General features: G+C 39.1%; 1 protein-coding gene, 1 long non-coding RNA gene and 1 other non-coding gene across 4 annotated transcripts; 1 reads left to right on the plus strand and 2 right to left on the minus strand.

The window, feature by feature from the left end:
- Window positions 1-20: 20 nt before the first annotated feature.
- On the plus strand, window positions 21-15,670 carry LOC104600259 (F-box family protein). Of its 2 annotated transcripts, XM_010263114.3 has the most exons (7): window positions 21-162; window positions 266-524; window positions 5,111-5,265; window positions 6,803-6,890; window positions 7,455-7,660; window positions 14,470-14,615; window positions 15,407-15,670. In XM_010263114.3, exons 2-7 carry the CDS (start codon window positions 340-342, stop codon window positions 15,548-15,550), a joined length of 924 nt encoding a protein of 307 aa, XP_010261416.1. In that variant the 5' UTR covers window positions 21-162; window positions 266-339; the 3' UTR covers window positions 15,551-15,670. The 2 variants fall into 2 exon arrangements, with proteins under 2 accessions (XP_010261416.1, XP_010261415.1); XM_010263113.3 differs by lacking the exon at window positions 21-162 and having other exon boundaries at window positions 169-524.
- Window positions 15,671-18,402: 2,732 nt separating this feature from the next.
- LOC104600258 (uncharacterized) lies at window positions 18,403-19,745 on the minus strand. Its single transcript, XR_735645.3, has 2 exons — window positions 19,203-19,745; window positions 18,403-18,670 (listed from the first exon to the last, which is right to left on the minus strand). It is a non-coding gene; the product is annotated as an uncharacterized LOC104600258 (long non-coding RNA).
- Window positions 18,741-18,898, minus strand: LOC148804217 (small nucleolar RNA snoR145). Its single transcript, XR_016081803.1, has one exon. It is a non-coding gene; the product is annotated as a small nucleolar RNA snoR145 (small nucleolar RNA).
- Window positions 19,746-20,168: the final 423 nt, after the last annotated feature.

A 20,168-nucleotide genomic window follows, 5' to 3' on the forward strand; every position in this document is an offset into this window, starting at 1 on the left:
GAGAAAGAGGGAAGTGAAACTCGTTTTTGGGTGAAAATGTAAAATGGGAGTTACCAAAATGAGGCGCATGCGTGTGGGAGGACACGCGGCCGCGCAAGCTGGTGGGGGCAGATTCGAACTCACCAAATACGAGATCTGGAGTCTGGAGATCATCCGGTTTTGGTTGAACCCCTTACCTTGCTACCTCTCGCGAAGAAAGTTTATCTTTAGTAGTGTTTGTCTTAGAGGGTCTGAATGTAATTTGCCGTTGGTTCGCACTTCGCAGGCGATCATCTCGTAATCTCAAGCCCTTGGAAGTTGGAACTGATCTCTCGCACTTGTACCCTTTGGGAAAAAGAGATGGCGGGAACCATAGAAAGATACCAGAAATTAGGGCTTAAAGAATCTCTAAATCGAATATACGATTATCCATTGGCCTGCAACGAGCTCAGCTTCATATTGAGAGGAGCTTACAGCAAGGTCTCCAAGAATCTCCAGGCCCTCATGTTTGAGGGCACCCTCGCTGCGTTCCGCCGTCTTCCCGAGTGAGTACTTTCCAAGTTTCCATTGTAATTCGCTCTTTCTTTTCCTTTTGTATCTGAATTATCTCCGCGTACTGTCTGAAGTTTTGCTTATATGGAAATTTATTTATTCTCTGTGTTTTTTTTTTCCTCTTTGCTACTCGGAGGTTTCTGCAATCAAGTCTTTACTCCTTTTTTTTTTTCATTTTTTCATGTTATCTTCAGAGCTTTAATTTTGAATAATTGGCTCATAGTTCATTGCGACATTCCTATGAAGGAAAATAAGGGACAAATAGCTTAAATGTTTCAGTTTTATTTTTGCCCCACTCGCGCCCCTTTTACATCTAAACAAATGCTTTTGTTAAAATATTGAACCTTATTCGACTTTCCGTGAGATTTTGAGAGAAAATGGGGATAAGTTGATCATTATCAAAGGGGAATATAAATGGAATAATATGTTAACATTGTATACAATCTGCAGTACTAAAGGATTATCCTGATAAATATGAATTTGATTTCTAGTGCTCCTTTTGGAGAGATTTCACATTGCTGCTTTTGGCTTTGCAAGGTGGGGTCGGTCCAGAAAGCCTATAATTAATGTTTGGTGAAAATTTTGGAAAATCCCAAATTAACTATTGTCCAACCACTTGCATGGCTTTCCATTGAAGCTTCTTTTAGTGGCTTACTGGCTTCTTCAAAGCAGATGAGCTCAAGAAACTCAACCAAAGCTTAAGTCTTCCTAAATGAGGCCTTAGTCCTTATAAGATTATTGCTAAGTTGTTAACTGGAAGACTTAAAAGCATCTCATGGTGTCAGGTAAGGCAATCCACTCTCTTCCTTCTTGTTTGTACTAGTTGTTGAGGTGCTGCGTTTCATGTTATTTAGAGAGGAGCAGTTAGGAGTTATTTAAGGCTTGGGTATTGGAGAGTATGGACATATCATTTCTCATCTACAATATGACGATAAGGTTTGTCAGGGTTGAAGGTAATTCTGATTTCTGAATAAGAGGTTGATGATTGGAGTAGGAAATATTGATGGAACATTTTCATGAAGAATGTTCTTAAGTGTTGGGGTGTCAAGTAGAACATGCATTTGCATGTGACATGAGGAGATTAGGGATGGCAATTTCCCCCGTAAAACCGGGGCCCCATCCCGCCCCGCCCCAAACGGGGCAGGTTTTCCCTGGCCCTAAACAAGGACGGGGCGGGGGTGAGGAAAATAAATTTTCCCCGAACCGGGTACGGGGCGGGGACTGGTTTTGTATATAATTCCCCGAACCCGAAGGTAAATTAGTAAAATATCTCTAGGTTTAATATTGATATTTAAAATATCTCTAAGTCTTTCCTAAATTTTTAAAATCCTAGGATCCCATAATTTTGTTTTTGAGTTACCCCTAAAGTATTATAATTCAATTCTAAAATACCCCCAAATTCCTATATCCTATGTATAAATTGTCCATAAAATAGATAATCTTTAAGTAATTGCCTTGGAACGGGGAAAATTTGAGAATTCCCCGTCCCCGATGGGGAATGGATGCCCCGCCACCGGGGACGGGGCAAGGTATCATGATTTCAGGGCGGGGACGGGGAGGGGGTGCCCCGCCCCAAACCCGCCCCATTGCCATTCCTAGAGGAGATAGAGAGAGGAAAAGAGAGATGAGTGGCGAGAGAGGAAAGTAAATGGTCATTTAGTAAAGATATTTGGGATTCTTAATTGGATCCAAAGCTTTGGCTATCTCTACTTGCCTACTTGGTTTGATGGTGGAGAGATTAAAAAAAGATTGGTTACATGTAAGTGTAGATATCTATCCTAGGGTGGTAGAATTACATACTCATCAAGTGTGCTTTGGCTTGTCTTCCCATTTATTTTATCTTTATCTTAGAAGTTCTAGCAAAAATAGATCCAAAGAGATTTTTTGTGGAGTTAATGTGGTAAGTAGAAAAAAAATCATTTGATGAGATGGGTGAAGGCTGTAGAGCAAAGAAGAATGTTGGTTTGGGTATTTAAAGAACTAGGGAGCTTCATAAGGCCTTTTAGGGTAAATAGTTGCGGAGATTTGGCAAGGACAGGGCCTTTATGGAAGATGGTGCCTGGTGGTAAGTACAGGTTGGCTAGGTTTGACTGCAATACTAGGGAGGTATATTCTTTGTATGGAGTTTTTTGTTCTTTTTTTCTTTTTTTGGAAAGGTAGAGTTAAATTTAATTCTGAATTCTTAGGGGATTCCAAGTTTTTGGTGGGGGACAGGAGTAAGGTGAGATTTTGGGAAGATGAGTGGTGTGGGGATAAGTGTCAATGTGATATTTGTCAAAGGATGTATAGCTTAATTACTAATGATATCACTGTTGGTCAATTTTTTGAAAAAAGAGAACAGATTGTATGGTGTCAGGTTTCAGAACACATTGTTGGATGGAGAGTTGGAGTGTTCTCACTAGGCTGGAAACTTTTAATTGGTAATGATGATGATGTTTTATTAAATGAATAAAATAATGAGTTATATACAAAGAGCAACAATGGTCAAGCTCTCAAATAGGGGCTGACAATCCCCCCCAACCCATTCTTTGACCATTACATTAGATTTTATCCCAGAACTCTTCCCTAGTTGCCCCTTGTTTTGCACTTTTGCTAATGAGCCAGTGAAGCCATTATCTGATCTATACACCAACTTAATGATCATTTGCAATTCCTTGTTCAAGCACTTAAATCCTTTTATTGTATTGCTAAACTCCCATGGCCCTTGGTTTATCATTTACAATGTTTTCCATGGCAATAAGATGATTCTTCTTGCTATTGAAGATCAAGCCACATTCTTTAGAAATATCAGAGAAGATAATGAATATTATCTTCCATGAGGACTTCCTCATTGTGTGCCTTCTCATTGAAAAATCTATCATTTCGTTCCTCCCAGATTGACCGCATCATTGCTGCCCTAATACACCTTCGCATCATTCTTCCTCTCTTTTTTGACAGGTTGAGGAAAGATGACTGGAACAAACTCCTAAAAGGAGAAGAGAACCGCACCCATATGCTAGATACAAGTGGACAGGAAATTAATAAGTGATAGATAGACTTTTCACTAGCATAACAAAGAGTACACACAAGTGGAGATAAATACCAATTGGGCCTCCTCTTTTGAAGGATAGCACAAGTGTTGATCTTCCCATGGAACACCTCCCAAGAGAACGCTCTAATTTTAGGCAGCTTTGATCCACTTCCCAAGAGAACGCTCTAATTTTAGGCAGCTTTGATCCACTCCAGATTTCTTTCACTGTGAAAGTTTGAGGTAAGGGATGGTCAAGGGATAGGGCCTGAAAGAAAGAAGCACAATGAACAAACCTAAATTTTCTGCACTCCACATACAACAGTTAGTGTTATTTGGTTCAAGGAAAACCCCCTTAAAGAGAATCAAGTGAGTTTAATGCAATAGAGGTTTTGAAATCCCTTGACCCCCCTCATGAAACCAAAATTCCAAAAGATACCTTGAGATGTGATAGAAATGTGTGATGAAATTTGTTCCTTTTTATAAGATGAAATAGCAAACAGATTAGGAAATCAACTTTTAGGGGGCACTCCCCCACCAAGCATCATAAATAAATTGCAAGAAAAGGTGATGTTGGAGCCAATCCAGCATCCCAACCACCAGCTAGTTTCCTGTGAATAGTAGTCACTAGGCTGGAGATAATAAACAATGATTTAGCATTCCAGATTCAAGATGGTGCAAACTTCAAAGAATGTGAGGATGGAAAATTTACAATCAAATCCTTTTATGAAGAAATATCCAGAAATCAATTGGAAGATTTGAATATTAAAGGAGTATGAGGTAATATACAATACCACCAAAAGTGGGGCCTCTGCTTGTTGCTAGCTAGATGGTTTTGTAATTTCTGACCATTTAAAAGCAAGAGAGTTCCAGTTTCCAAGCATTTGTGTCATGTCGAAAGAGCTAGATGAAAATGCATTTGTTTATTCACCATAGCTATTTTGTTTTTACTTGCAACTCTTTTTTCAAGACTTTCAATATTAGAAGTCAATTCTAAGTAATCTATTGGAGATACAGACTATGGTCAACCATGGTGCTGGTTATTGGGAGCGATTGATTTGTAATAATGTTACTTTCTTTGTGTTGATCTATGCTATGTTTGTGTGGTGAAATCTTTTCACTAATGCATTGTAATCTTTTTTCTGTTAATGAAATTTGTATATTACTATCAAAAAAACGATAAAATACTAAATAATTGAACCATCAGAATCTCTATGATGCCTCTTCTTGCATGAAAAAAAAGTTCCTTATGCCTGTGTATTACCTCAAAACAACAGATAATGTCTCATTTTTCTTGTTCAATCATAGCACATGTGCTATTTCTATACCTTGTATATGGATAGGTTTTACCCAGATCCTTTTCAAACTCATTTTCTCTTAATACAAGTTTTTTTTTTTCTTTTTATGTTTCAAAAATATACAAAACAAATGATGGGTCTAAATCTTGGCTTATGTACAACATGAATGTAATTGGTTGGACTGCTCTAAGTTGCATCCTTCTTCCATCCTAACCTAATTATTTGATATTCATAGGTTTCATTGACTTGTGGATACTTTGCTGCAACACTGCAGGGTGCAAACAAGGCAAGCAGTTTCAGCGGCTAACCTCCTACTCCAAGCAGCAGAGGTGGCATTGCCCAAGCAGAAGAAAGTGCTGGCTGTCGCAGAGTTTAAGCATGCGGTGGTTGCACATAAAAGACGTTCTAAATCCCGGCAAGATGAAGAAGGTGATGATTTGCATACATTGAAAGGAGGCACCCCCTCCATTGACAGTGGGCCTGTCCTTTTTACCGGCAATTACTTCAAACTTTACTTTTATGAACAATCAAACTGAGGGAACATTTATTGGTTAGAGCATGATTGTGTGTCCTCACTCACCATTCAATCTATCTCTCGTGGTTTGTTGATCAATGTATTTATGAATCAAAGAACCCAAGGAAAAGAAAACTTTATTTAGGAAGCTCTTCAACTTGAGATACCTTGATTTGTGAAATATTATATAATTCTTCAGCCATCTAAATAAAGTAGCTTTCAGGTCTTAACCTGGTGATTCTACAGTATACTTTTGGCATAATGTATCAGACACAAAAACTGCAATTGGATCAGCAGAATTGAGGGGCTAATTAGAGGTGCAACTTGTGCGGGCCCAAACTGAGTCTGGACTGGCCCCACCCAAAGATTTACATAGGATGGGCTTGGGCTTTTGTCCTTGGGTGAGGGGTGAGCCTCAAGCATTGGGCTTTTCCATTTCTTGGGTTGGGCCTGGATAACCCAAGCCTGGACTAATTATAGGCCAAACCTGGGGCCAAGTCCCAGTTTACCAACCCAAAAGTTAAACTGAGTTTAATCCAACACAACTAGGCCCAAGCTTGACCAAGGATGGGCAAGTTGGTTGGGTTTCAAAGGTTTTCAGAATGTATTTTGTACATCTAGCTTTTCTTAGGTTTTATAGATCAACAGTAGAATAAATTAAAAACATGCACAGATGCCATTTGTAAATTAGGGGTGAGCAAAAAAAACAAAAAATCGGTTAACTGAACCGATCGGTATACATATATTTCTATATATTTTATATATATTTATGTATATTATATTATATATATATTTTATGTATTATAAATTAATAAATATGCATTATATATAAATATATATATTTATAATATATGATATTTATTATTTAAAGTATAATATTTTATATATATTTTTATAATATATATTGTAAAAATTAAAAAACCAAAAAACCGACGAACCGAACCGGTCAACCAGTTAACCGATTGGCTTCGGTTCGGGTTCGGTTTCGGTTACCGGTTTTCCAAAAACCAGTAGTGCCGATTCGGCTAACCGAACTGTGAGCACCCCTATTGTAAATGTACACATGCATGCATATAGTTGGAAAATTATATTTATTTATAAATAGCCAGCATAATATGTGTGTAATTGTACATATTTGTGCATGGATGTAAGCTTAGGTTAATCATATGCATACCATAAATAAGTAATTATACTCCATGGTGCATATGGTATAAAATATATGTACATATCTACAAATTCCCCTTCCAAGAACATCCTAAGAAAATGCACCAATTCTGTAATCATAATTCAGACTCTGGATAATTCTCCAAGCCACAGCCCTTTAATGGTTTCTCCTCCACCAAATTAACTTTTATCTAACTACGTTGTGTTGCATGTGTTATAACTTACATTATTCTAGAAGGGATGAATTCATTTGTTTCGAAGTGTAACCCCTAATGATTTCATATTCAGGTACAGCACAATTGCCCCAGGACGTGCTTGTCCATATTTTTAGTTTCTTAGACATGCGCTCTCTAGTTGCTGTGGGTTTAGTGTGCTGGTAAGTTGTCTTTCTTCTGTATACATTAAAATCTACGATCATTCCTAACCACGTAAAGCCATATGGGTTTATGGATGTGGAAAAACACCAAGCCAGCCAAGTCATTCATCTGAACTGTCTAATTGTCAAGCACCTCTTGCATATGCAAAGGGTGTATCACCCAGCAGATAATAACCCACATATAGAATGTTGAGGGTTGAAACAGGATTCATGTAGCCAATCCCATATAGCTGGAAGGCTTGGATGATGATGATGATAATGATATAAAAGTTGAGGATCAATTTAATGGAAACCAAAAGATTTTAAAGGTGATGGAAAATGCAGAGAATGATGGATTGGTCACTCCAATTGATATGATCTCTTTATGCTCCATACAAGAGAGGTCCATTCAATGACCAAACCTGGATCTGTGCATTTGTGACCATGCATATTCTATGCAACATTGATAAAAAATCTATGATGCAAGGGCTTAGCAATATGTCAAAGTTCCTAGCACCATTACTGACTTGCCATTAGTGCTTATTTTTGTTTCTGGTTTATTTACTTTTTATCTCACCTTAAAAGGTCATGGAGTTTGGCAGCAAGCGATAACAGATTGTGGCATTCACAATATGTTCTTTACTTTGGAAATTCCAATGGTTGTTCTGAAACTAAGGAGCACATTGCTAAACCAGTCCAGGAGAAGGGAGATACAATCCTGCATCAGAAGAAAAGCGCTGATCCATTGACTATTCTTGACTGGAAAGAGGCTTTTAAAGGAGCATATATAGGTATGCTGATCAAGTGTAAGAGATGTATGGCGTGGCTGGCTTTATATTGTGCAACTCGGTTCACCATGTACCACCTGTGGACATGTTTTTGTTAACAATTTAATCATATGATACAGCTAGAATGGATTAATGTAGCAGTTGTTCAATATGAAACCACCTAACAATATATTGTTCAATGAAAGATCCACATCTTTTCTACTTTGCATGTCATGCACGGACCAACTGATGGTGCTCTTCTAGTCTTGGAATCAATGCTAGTGAACAATCTTATAGTAAAGATCTAGTTGGTTTCATTCTACTGACAACAAACTAAGGCTCCATTTGGCATTCTTTATTTTAAGGACTTATCTCCTTTTTGCAGTTAGAAACTCAGTGTTCATAGGGGCATTTTAACTGCAAAAAGATAAGTCCTTAAAATAAGGAATACCAAATGCAACCTAAAAGCTAAAACATCTCCAAAGTAGAATGATATTCATTGTATGTGAACCTATAGACTTTTGCTGTTTTCCCCCTTTACTAGAAGAGCTGATGCACTGACTCTAGCCAAGGGCCCAGGGGTTGGAAGACCAAGTCTTATATGGAAAGAGCATTGTTAACAGGTGTAATATATGTACTGTTCACAGACTTAGTACCCACAAGGGTATTTTTGTAATTCTGTAGACATATTGTTATGTACGGCCAGAATAGTATAAATGCAAAGCTTCACTCGACTGAAGCTAAGTTTGTGAGGCCTTAACTCTGTAGCCTCTTCTTCTTCTTCTTCTTCTTCTTCCCTTCTTCTTCCCTTCTTCTTCTCCTTCTCCTTCTGCTCAACATGGTATCAGAGCAGGACTGTTCAGGCCTGGAAAACAACCAATTGAGGTCTCTCTCCACTGCTGCATAGAAGCTATAGTCCTGATGCTCGAAGACAAGGAGAGGAAGCATTCTCTAGTACTGTGGATTGTCTCCACTGTCGAGTTGGGTTCTGCTACATGAAAGCTGACTGTTCAACTTCCTGGCGCAAAAAAAAGGGGTTCTGCTATTGACTGTTCAACTTCCAGCCTTAGGTGCTGGTAGCTGGTGTTGCTCGGCTAAGAAGTCTATGGAAATCCATCCCAGATGTTCGAAGGAAGGTTCTGTCCTCAAGAGAAGTTCGAATCCATGACTGTTCTACCTATTCACAGTTCGGGTGACATAGGGACTGAAACTTTTTTTTCTTTTCCTGTTTATGGCTCTCTTCTTGCACGACTGTTAATGTCCCAAAATCTGTGTAGGGACTGTTCCCCTTCCTCCGAGTGTATGTTGTTCTATTCAACTCTCCTAGGGACTGTGATTGAACCCTAGACCCTAAGTGATTGTTCGGCTGTCCTGGAAAATGGATATCAACCGACTAGGTGTGGTGCGCCACCACTTGTATTGCAGTTTCTACTGAGTTTTTTTTTTCTCTCTTGGTTGAGAAACTATATTGAAGTTGCAAAACTGTAGATCATTCAGATCTGGTTACACTGCAAGAGCAGTTCGTATATTGTTCTGTGAACTCCTACACAGTGTAGGTCATATATTTTAGTACTGCAATTGCAGTGTTTGTGTTTGGTTCTCTGTGAAACTGAAAATCAGCAAGTGCCTAGTTGTGGACTGTAACAGTTCTGTAAGGCAGTGTACCTGTGTTTTTTGAGTACTTCTAAACCTAGAATCATGAATAAGGAAAGATTGTGGTGCACTAATTGTCAGAGGCCCCGACACACCAAAGATACTTGTTGGGATCTCCATGGGAAACCAAAGTAGGTTCAGGATTTACCTAAGAAGCAAGGCTCAGATGTAATTAGAAGACCCGGGCAACAAGGTACCAAGAAACACCACATGGCAAATATGGTTTCTCGGAAGAATCAGCCCTCCACTTCTACTGTGCCTCAAACACCACATAGCCAACACAACTACTCTGGATCAGACCCAAGGGAGGATATTGTAAACTCCACCACCTCTTTTGCATCCATATCAGGTAATTCTGCCATTGCTTTCCATGCTGCCTCACACAACCTTGACTCTCCATGGATCATCAATTCTGGAGCGTCAAAACACATGATTGGTATGTCCTCTTACTTTCAAACTTATCACCCTCTTTCCGGAAGAGATAAAGTGAGACTAGCTGATGGATCATACACTTCCATAGCTGGTCAAGGAACTCTCTCTTTTCCCCTCGGCCTTACTCTTTATGATGTTCTTCATGTTCCAAAATTCCCTATGAATTTGTTCTCAGTCAGTAGTATTACAAATTCCTTGAACTGTTCTGTGACTTTTTTCCCTACCTATTGTGTGATTCAGGATCTGGCCTCGGGGAGGACGATTGGTAGGGGTCGTATGGTTGATGGACTCTACATGCTGGAGAATACAACTGGCCTTCATGGTACAGAGTCTATGAGTCAGTTCAAAAAGAGTAAAATGTATTTGTAGCATTGTCGTCTGGGTCATTTGTCTTTTGAAACCTTAAAATTGGTTTTCCCAGAACTGTGCAAGTCAATGTCTATTTCTAATTTTTCCTGTCAAACGTGTCAGTTAAGCAAGCATTGTAGAACTCAATTCCCTCAAAGAAATAGTAAATCTGAGTTTCCTTTTCACATTGTGCATTCTGATGTGTGGGGCCCTGTTACTTTACCTTCTGAGAGTGGCTACAAGTACTTCATTACCTTCATTGATGATTATTCCAGATACACTTGGGTATATCCAATGCGAACCCGTGAGGAAGTACCAAAAATTATCCAAGATTTTCAGCGAATGGTTTTCACCCAATTTCAGACCGAGATTCAAATATTCCAGTCAGACAATGCAAAAGAGTTTTTTCATAGTGACCTCACGGAGTTCTTTGCTTCACATGGCTCTCTTCATCGGAGCTCTTGTGCCCGTACGCCACAACAAAATGGTGTGGCTTAACGGAAGAACCGATACCTCCTTGAAGTGGCACGGGGTTTACTACTCCACATGAATGTTCCCAAACGATTTTGGCTTGAGGTTGTCCTTTGTTCTACATACCTCATTAACCGAATGCCCTCTCGTTGGTTAGAGTACAAAGCCCCACATCAGCTTCTCTTTCCTAAGGCCCCTCTTCTTTCTATCCCTCCTTGTGTTTTTGGTTGTCGGTGCTTTGTCCAAAACCTATCTCCCACCCGGGGGAAATTGGACTCTCGTGCTATCCCGTGTATATTTCTTGGCTACTCATTCTCTCAGAAAGGGTATCGTTGCTTTGATCCTGTTTCTCGGAGATTCTATGTCTCCATGGATGTTACCTTCTTTGAAGATGAGCCCTTCTTTCCTGTTTCTCCTCAAGGGGAGTATAGGCATGAGGAGAAACTGGTTCAGCTTCCTCCTCTTCCTAATCCTTCTCCTTCTCCCCCTTCTCTTCCTGATCCTCCACCTTTCCGTATTTTTTATCGTCGTCATAAAGGCCAACCAAGTTCAAGAGCTGTGGAGAATCCAGAAGCTGTCCCTCAAGTGCCATCAAACTCCTCGGGGGAAGATCATACTCTCTCAAGTAACTTGACTCCCAATGATAGTCCTGACCTCCCTGTTGCTAATGATCTTGACCTTCCTATTGCTCACAGGAAAGGTGTTAGGTTGTGCACCACAAAACACCCCATTTCCAACTTTGTCTCCTATGAGAACATCTCACCTTCATTTTGTGTCTTCCTTACCTCCATTGACAGTATCCCTATTCCCAAGAATGTGGCAGAAGCTCTCTCAGTACCAGAATGGACAAATGCCATGAAGGAAGAAATTGATGCTCTTCATAAGAATGGCATGTGGGAACTTGTTGATCTCCCTAAGGGTAAGGTTCCAGTTGGATGTAAATGGGTGTTCACTGTTAAGCATGGGGTTGATGGAACTGTGCAGAGGTATAAAGCTCGTTTAGTGGCAAAGGGTTTTACTCAAGTATATGGAGTTGATTATGCAGAAACCTTTGCCCCTGTTGCCAAAATGAACTCTATTAGAGTACTTTTCTCTCTTGCTGCCAATCTGAATTGGGATCTACATCAGCTCGACATCAAGAATGCCTCTTGAATGGTGACCTTGAAGAGAAAGTTTATATGGCTCAACCCCCCGATTTTTTGGCTCAAGTGAACAGAAAGTGTGCAAGTTAAAGAAGTCTTTATATGGGTTGAAGCAATCTTCAAGAGCTTGGTTTAGCAGATTTCATACTGCAGTTCAGAAGAGGGGATACAAGCAATGTCAGTCAGATCACACACTGTTTGTAAAAAGGGTAAAAGGTAAAATGGCTGCCCTAATAGTATATGTGGATGACGTAATTGTTACTGGTGACTGGGAGGATAGGGCTTCCTTGCCATTCAATTCGAAGTGAAAGATCTAGGTCTTGCCAAATACTTCCTTGGAATTGAGGTTGCCCGATCAAAAAATGGTATCTTCATCTCCCAAAGGAAATATGTCCTAGACTTGCTTAAGGACACTGGAAAGATTGGGGTTAAACCAGCCGACTCTCCCATTGACCCCAACCATAAGTTAAGTGACAGCCAAGGTGAACCTCTTAAGGATGTGAAGCAATTTCAGAGGCTTGTAGGAAGATTGTTGTACCTTTCTATGACTCATCCAGACATAGCATATGTTGTTGGTGTCCTCAGCCAGTTCATGCATGCACCTAGGTCCACCCATCTTGAAGCAGGAGAGAGAGTACTTCGGTATCTTAAGAAGTTCCCGGGTGCTGGTTTATTATTCCAGAAACATGGACACTTGAGGGTTGAAATTTACACAGATGCGGATTGGGCTGGATCCCAAAGTGACAGAAGGTCTACTAGTGGTTACTGCACCTTTGTAGGAGGGAACCTTGTTACTTGGAGGAGTAAGAAGCAAACCGTGGTAGCTAGATCCAATGCTGAAGCTGAGTACCGTGCAATGGCAACCGTGGTAGCTAGATCCAATGCTGAAGCTGAGTACCGTGCAATGGCACACGGAGTAGCCGAAGGTATGTGGATAAAGAATCTATTGGGAGAGTTGGGTTTTCCAGTTGGTAAACCCATGACTCTACTCTGTGACAACAAGGCAGCTATCAGTATCGCTGCCAACCCGGTACTACATGATAGAACAAAGCACATTGAAGTTGACAAGCATTTTATCAGAGAGAAAATCATCACAGGTGAAGTATGCACTCCATATATCAGCTCTGAAGACCAACTAGCAGACTTATTTACAAAAGGGCTAAACCATTCCAGACATCAAGGTCTCTGTGACAAGTTGGGCATGATTGATATCTATGCCCCAACTTGAGGGGGAGTGTTAACAGGTGTAATATATGTACTGTTCACAGACTTAGTACCCGCAGGGGTACTTTTGTAATTCTGTAGACATATTGTTATGTACGGCCAGAATAGTATAAATGCAAAGCTTCACTCGACTGAAGCTAAGTTTGTGAGGCCTTAACTCTGTAGCCTCTTCTTCTTCTTCTTCTTCTTCTCCTTCTCCTGCTCAACAAGCATCATACTCTGGGGCTGGAAAGCAAATAAAATTGTATATCTACATTCTTTTTTATGTGTGTGTCACAGTGATTTAAAAGGCGCGCCTAGGGACACAAGCGAGGCGCATTTTAGTTTAGGTGCCTCGCCCAGATCCTAGGCGTAGCACTTTCAAAAGGCGCACCAGGCGTGTGTCTTAGCCCAGGCATGCGCCTTTTGAAAATTTTATGCTTTTTTAGCTTTTTTTGAACCTAGTGGTTGTACTGGGGGCTTCGCCTCGAGCCCCTGACCAAGCCCCTCGAGGCAAACCCTAACATGGACTTGTTTAGGTTTGCCACGAGGGGTGTGGCACAAAGGTGGCTTGTGGAATCAGGAATGTAATATGTTTTACATCACATTAGCTACTTGAAGTAATGCAATGAGGAAAAAAAAGAGATTGTGGGTTTTACATGCTTGAAAATGTTTTATATGTTTGATTTTATTTTTAAATTTTCATTTGAATTGCTTTACATGTTATGTTTATGTATTTTAATTTTAGATAATAGATTTTTTAAAACATATTTTTAAAATTTAAGTTTGTATTTTTATTAATATTATGTTTAATATTTTTATTTTTTGCATTTTTTTGAATTTTCTGACTTTATTTTTAGCTTTTTTTTCTATTTTTGCGCCTTGCTTCAAAAAGGTGTGCGCCTTGCCTTGCGCCTCGGGTGCAAATTGGCCCCTGCGCCTTTTTTTCGCCTTGCGCTTTTAAAACACTGGTGTGTCAACACTATGTTGTTGCATGCTTCATTGTTTCTTTCCCTGCTAATTGGCTCTCTTCATATTCGTTGTATGCAAACATATAGGCATTTCCCTCTCATATTGAATGAGGTTTTCTCACCATTATATTCACCAAAAGAAAATTTTATAAGAGAATAGATAAAAAGATAAAAGTAAATAGCAGATGGATATGTTTCCTTATTATATTAAGGCTGACTTGTGCTGCACTCCAGCTATCATGATACAGAGGTTCTGGGAGTCATGTAGAATGAACTCATTTCATTCTGGCTTATAAGGCAAATGCATAATTCTACTTTCTAGAGCTTAGTGGTGACAGTAATCACGAAATTGTGTTATTCCTTTCTATTATAGTATTATTTCTGGAATAAGTCTATTTTTAATATATTGCTCATTCCTGTTATGAGGAACAAGTGAATGACTCCATTGTTGTTTATATGTAAGACGTTTCTGATAAAAGTTTATGAGGTTTCATAAAACATAATAAAAAACATTTATTTATTGGCTAATCATCCCTCCTCAAAATGTAGAATGTGCTCGAACTTCTTGTTTTATTTAGTACCTTATTGATTATTCTAATCAGTGATGTTTCAGGGAATTCAATACGGAGATCTATGTCAAACAGGGGATACTGTTGGCATTGCAAATCAATTGTTTGGCTGAACAACATGAAATGTTCCAATATGCACCATGTTTTGCAACAGAAAAATCAGAAAATCAAGCCTGTATCACCTCAACAGGTAGGACAACATCTCTCTTTTTTTTCTTTTTTGTTGCTCAACTTTGAGAAGCAACTTTCAATAAATTACATAGATTACCTCCAAACTACTACGAATTGTTCAATTGAATTTGCTTAAGTTTTCCATCAACTTAATAAGGAAAAAGATCACGATGACTATCCATAAAAAATGGTTATTGTGGTTAATTGGGAAATTTTGTAAGAAATTAGTGAATTGTTCCAATGTTCAGATGATGGTTTGGTTTTTGCACTAGTCCAAGTGCAAACCATCATGTGATACTCCCAACATGTTCATAGTTCATACTGCTTCCATATCACATTCGTGCTTTGATCCTAGTTGTCTGACTCCACTTCTAATTTACTATGATGCTTTAATATATCAAATAATGGATATGGACATATGGTTCTCTTTCTGCACAAGTCCTCGAGGTGGAATGATTCTCCCAACATGCATTATGCTGATTTGAATCATATTTATAATTCCTTGTTCTTAGTATTCTGTCTCCATGTTTAGCTTTTCCAATTTAATTGGGATAACATTGGGCTTTGCGCAACTCATGGTGGAAACTATTGCGTGGTACCCTTGACATGTGCATGATCATGATTCAGTGCTTTTTGTATTAAAAGGTCCTAATTTTCCAACTGACATTTTTTCATTTCCATTTTAGTTGGGTTTAATGTTCTTCTAAATTGCCAAACTTCTGATCTTGCTGCACAACCTGCACTCCATATGAGATATTTGTTTTATAATTTTCTAGAACTAGTTGAATTTTGCCTCTTCTTTGTCTTCAGATCATCGATTATATACTGGAGGACTCTCTATCGACAATATCCTCTTCAGACAGTGAAGGCGATTCAGATGAAGAGTCCCTTTCAAAGTTGTGGGCCTATCCCAAACACATCACTGCAGCCATAAAGAGCCTGTCATGCGAGTAATCACATGGGTTCTTCTCTGGGTTCCCAGCTCTTCTGTACAGAAGAATATCAAAATGTGCATTCTTTCTTTGTAAACATTACCAAGATAAAAAAAAAAAAAAAAAAAAAAAAAAAAACAAATTTTGTGCTCGCATTGGTCAAATCATTTTTGAGATTTGATCCATATCATAATGTTTTAACAAATGCCTTGGTGTAAAGGGTGAACTATGAGTTTAGTCTTAGTGGAGTGAGCGTTTTCACCACGAGTAATATTATTCGCAACCCTGACAAGGAGGTTTTGAAGGGCATCTTCACCTTGCCATTGTCAAAGTCTCCATTTTGGGCTTATCTACACTTTCTTTTAATCTTCATCATCATTAAGTCTTATCATAAGTCATAACTATATTGGGTCAGTCTCATAAATCTTATTTCACCATTATTTTTAGGGATAAGTGGACTGCAATCCACCTCAGAAATCTGAAATTGCAGCCCCCTCCTAATCTATTAGTAGCCCCCTATAAACCACATCCTGCCCATGAATTTGGCATCAATCCATGGGCAGGATTCAGTCCACCCCTAGAAATCTTATCTCCACCCTAGGGGTGGACTAAACTATAAAAACCCCTTCTTTTTAACGAGGGAGTTCCATCTATATCCCTATCTGGTCTAAACAAAGTGATATCCTTGGTTTTAAAGCAAAAACAGCATGGTTGTCTTAGAAGGATGGACTTTTGTTCAAGATACCTTGAGGTTTAAAAATGGATGGCGAGTTCTTATTCAAACAAAGTGGAATATCCACCCCATTCAAGGGCACTTTCATTCATAAATCTGAAAGACAACAGAATTTTTACTGCTCAAAAGTGCTCAATGGATGGTTTTTTTTCCAATGTATTGATTGATATAAATATCTTTGAATGGGGCATATTGAACACTGATGGTTTGAGTTTCAGTTGCAATTCGCGGGTAAACTTTGTAAGAAATTACAGTGGAATTTAAAACAAAGAACTCACCAGTGAATTCTTGTTCTTGGACGAACATTAAAAAAAAAAAAAACTTGGTGATGATTTTAAAACAAAGAATTCATTGGTGGAGAATCATAACCAGTAGAGAGTAGAGAATCAATGAACTAAATCTCAATTGTTTTGGCTTAGTTATATTGAACAAGAACTCACTGGTAGAGAATCACAATCATCTGATCTAATCCGACTATTCGTTCTCTTTATATCTACATCTGCTCTCCCGAGTCCCGCCCTCTTCCTTCTCCCCTTGGAAGAATAGCTGAAGAAGAATGTCACCATCTCAGAATCACATAAGGGCATAAGAGGGCAAAATGGTATTTTAAATTTTTATATGAATTCATAATGTAATGGGTTATGTTCAAGTACGTGGGGTCAGCTCACAGAGTAACATTTAAGCCTATTTTAAAACCTCTGATATGTTTAAGTCAATTTCTTATGGGTGACAAGTAAGTTTATAAGAATTTAAACAATAGGTTGGATATCTGCAGCGACAGGAGAGCTTTCTTATGGGTGGTTTTCTGGGTAGCTACAGCGACAAGAAAACTTTCTTATGGGCGGCTTTCTTTGGTTCAGTACACAAAACGCCACAGTATATTCTCGTCAATAATGCCATTGCCACCATTCTTTGGTTTCACAAGCTTAAATAATATCAATATAGATTATGGTTTTATCTTCGGTGCTAACAGTATAGATTATAGTTGAAATTGGAATTTTGAATTCAATTCCAAGCATGACGAAGATTAGAGGTTATAATTTATTATTATTATTTTTTTTTTTTGAGAGTTAGGCCCGAAGGCCTAACTTTCATTAGAGATGTCAGTAGACTCATCTTTTACAATTTTTTTCAAGTCTGGTACAGATGATCAGGTACAAGCTGAGTTATAAGACAAGCCAAACCTAGCTAAGGAATGAACCACCTTATTGGTCGATTTCTTTGAAAAAGCTATTGAGAAATCAGGATGGTGATTGAGGATATTCTTACAATTATGAATGAGTGTTAGAGCACTCTGCGGAGGATTACCAAAATCTTCTAACAATAATTTAATGAGAATAGCGCAGTCACCTTCAAAAATTACTTTGGAAATACCACTAGATATAGCAAGATGAAGACTTTCAAAGAGAGCACAGACCTCAGATTTCAAGGCAGAGCATGCACTAAATGTCACAGCCCAAGCATAAATCAAAGATCCAAGATGACCCCTAATGATACATCTAGCAACAGACCGAACTGGAGAAGTGGCTTTGTCAAAGTTAATTTTAACCAGTCCAACCGGCAGCTTACACCATTTACGAGGGGGGTTGGAACCATCACAGCATGAGATTTTTGATGGTTAGGCAGAACTCCAACCAAAGAATGAGCAACAAAGGACTGGACCTTAACAATAATCAATTCAGGAGTCCAAACCTCTCCACGAAATGTAGCAATATTTCGAACCAACCAGAAGGCCAAAAGGTATGGAGGATGTGGAGAGGTGGAAAAAGAAACCTCAGGAGCAATCCAAAATGATATCAATTCTGATAATTGATGAAATAGGTCAGTTCAGAACCAAACAAAACCAAACCATCTTTACAATAGGACACTTAAGGAATAAAATGGCCTATAGTTTCCTTCTCTTTCGTACATAGTGAGCAACAAGAGTCAAAGTTGTTCCTCCACACAGTGAATCTACTCTTCGTGGGTAGAGCATCATTTAAGGCCCTCCATAAAAAAAATCATAATTTTGGGACAAATCCATTTTAATTTCTAAAACTTGGGAGTTCTGAGTGTAGGAGTCGATGAGCTGATGCATTAGTGAATTTCTTGAGCTGAATGAGGTGAAAATAATCGATTCATCAACTCATGGTTCCAATTCATTAAAGAGATATCATAAAAGCTTTATTTGCAAATTCACGAGTATCCTATTAAATGGTTGATCTGGAAGTCCAAAATTACACCATTTGCAGAACGATAGATTAAGAAATCACCGGTGATTCTCGATGCAAATATAGAATGGTAAGAGCCAGTCCCTTGCCAAAACCTACCAAATCTATAAGGTCTCTTGTAGCGGAGACTTGGGATCCAATCCGCCTGCAACAGGTTTTGGGGGAGGGAGAGGTTTCATTTCTGCACCCCAGACAGCATCTGCAATGAAACAAAATAAACTCAATAGTAACCTATTTTATCTTCCTTTGAAGACAAGTCAAATAGATTTTCAGATGTAGCCAAGGTTTCCAGACGCTCCAAAAATCAAATTAGCACTGTTTGGGCATCCTACAAATCGGCCGAGCATCACAGTCTACGAAGGTATCATATGGTGTTAGAGAGGTCTCACATTTTGAGTCTCATACCCCTCCGCTGGGACCTTCGCTTTTTTTAAAGCTCACTCGCAAAGTCTAACCAGTTTCAATGTATGAAAATTAGATCCAGTTTGAAACCGAACCGATATTGAACATAAATCGAATCCAGTCCGGCGATCTGAATTCATGTCGAGTTTCTTTTCGAAGGCAAACTTGGCCGAAAGTGCACCTCTTTCAAAGCACTTCCTCCATAGGTCCTTCGGTTCGGCAAGAGAATTAACCATTCAAAACAATAATAGTAATAAACACTGAAACACGATAAACAGTTAAAAACACCGACGAGCCAGAACCAGAAGCGATGCTCAGTGAATACGAACCAGAAGAGGTGTTCATCCCGCGGGATCATAAAATCCCACGATCAATGATCTCTGTGCTGTTTCTTTCTCGTCATTGCATCTGTAACTACGGGGATAATGTGAAGCAGCAAGAGAGGGAGAGAACTCCGAGCCGGCCATGATAACACATATTACGACTCTCCGATGAATTAAAACCCTAGAGAGACCAACACTTTATAATCAAATTGGAAAGGAGTTCACATACGGGACAGAAACCAATTATGTTCGAACACATCACACTCTCGTATGTCGTTTCGAAACTAACGGATCTAAGTTCTAGCGGCAGTATGGACGCCAAGTTTTATCAAATACGTTTAACAGGAACCTCTCCTTTGACTCCATCATTCCGGCTATTCTCTTCCCCAACCTCTCCGCCTTTTCCTATCCACTCTAATTACAGCCACACATCTCTCAATTCATAATAAAGATGTGTGGCTCCAATTCATGGCGGGTAGAGAGTGAGTAGGAAATCTCAAGTGTCCCTCTCCATCGCCCTTTTCATCTTCACTGACATCAAACCGTGAAACTCATTTGCACCTGAGCCGTTGCAACCCTCACCGTCTCTCTCTCTCTTATAACTATGCAACCTCCCTCGCCACTCCAATTAACTCCTTTCTATTTTCTCATTCTCTCTCTCTTCTTCGGCCCAAATCTCCTTTGCCAATACAACACAACCATGGGAATTGCAATTGGAACTGCCATTGTCACAATAATCGGAGCTAATGTGACATTAATTCGAGTGTTGAAACCATCATATTGTCCCACTTTTGAGGTTAGGTTCTTGTGCCCACCATTTTTATCAATAAAAAAATGGTGTCGGTGCAGAAGCAACATATGTTAAGTTGTTAATGTCAATACCTACATGGTTATTGTTTATATCAGCAAATTCAATACTCAATTGTATCAAATTCAACTACAACAACATGGCTGGATGAGTTTCCATTGTTG

Source organism: Nelumbo nucifera, chromosome 1, assembly GCF_055504915.1.
Source record: "Nelumbo nucifera cultivar China Antique chromosome 1, China Antique-T2T, whole genome shotgun sequence".
NCBI classification, from domain to species: Eukaryota; Viridiplantae; Streptophyta; class Magnoliopsida; order Proteales; family Nelumbonaceae; genus Nelumbo; species Nelumbo nucifera.

What these genes read in the sequence shown, in the direction of transcription:
- LOC104600259 (XM_010263114.3), top strand. Translation starts at nt 340, where the DNA reads ATGGCGGGAACCATAGAAAGATACCAGAAATTAGGGCTTAAAGAATCT. An exon ending in GCTGTGGGTTTAGTGTGCTG is followed by an intron (nt 6,891 to 7,454) that starts GTAAGTTGTCTT and finishes TCACCTTAAAAG; the next exon opens with GTCATGGAGTTTGGCAGCAA. An exon ending in TTTTAAAGGAGCATATATAG is followed by an intron (nt 7,661 to 14,469) that starts GTATGCTGATCA and finishes GTGATGTTTCAG; the next exon opens with GGAATTCAATACGGAGATCT.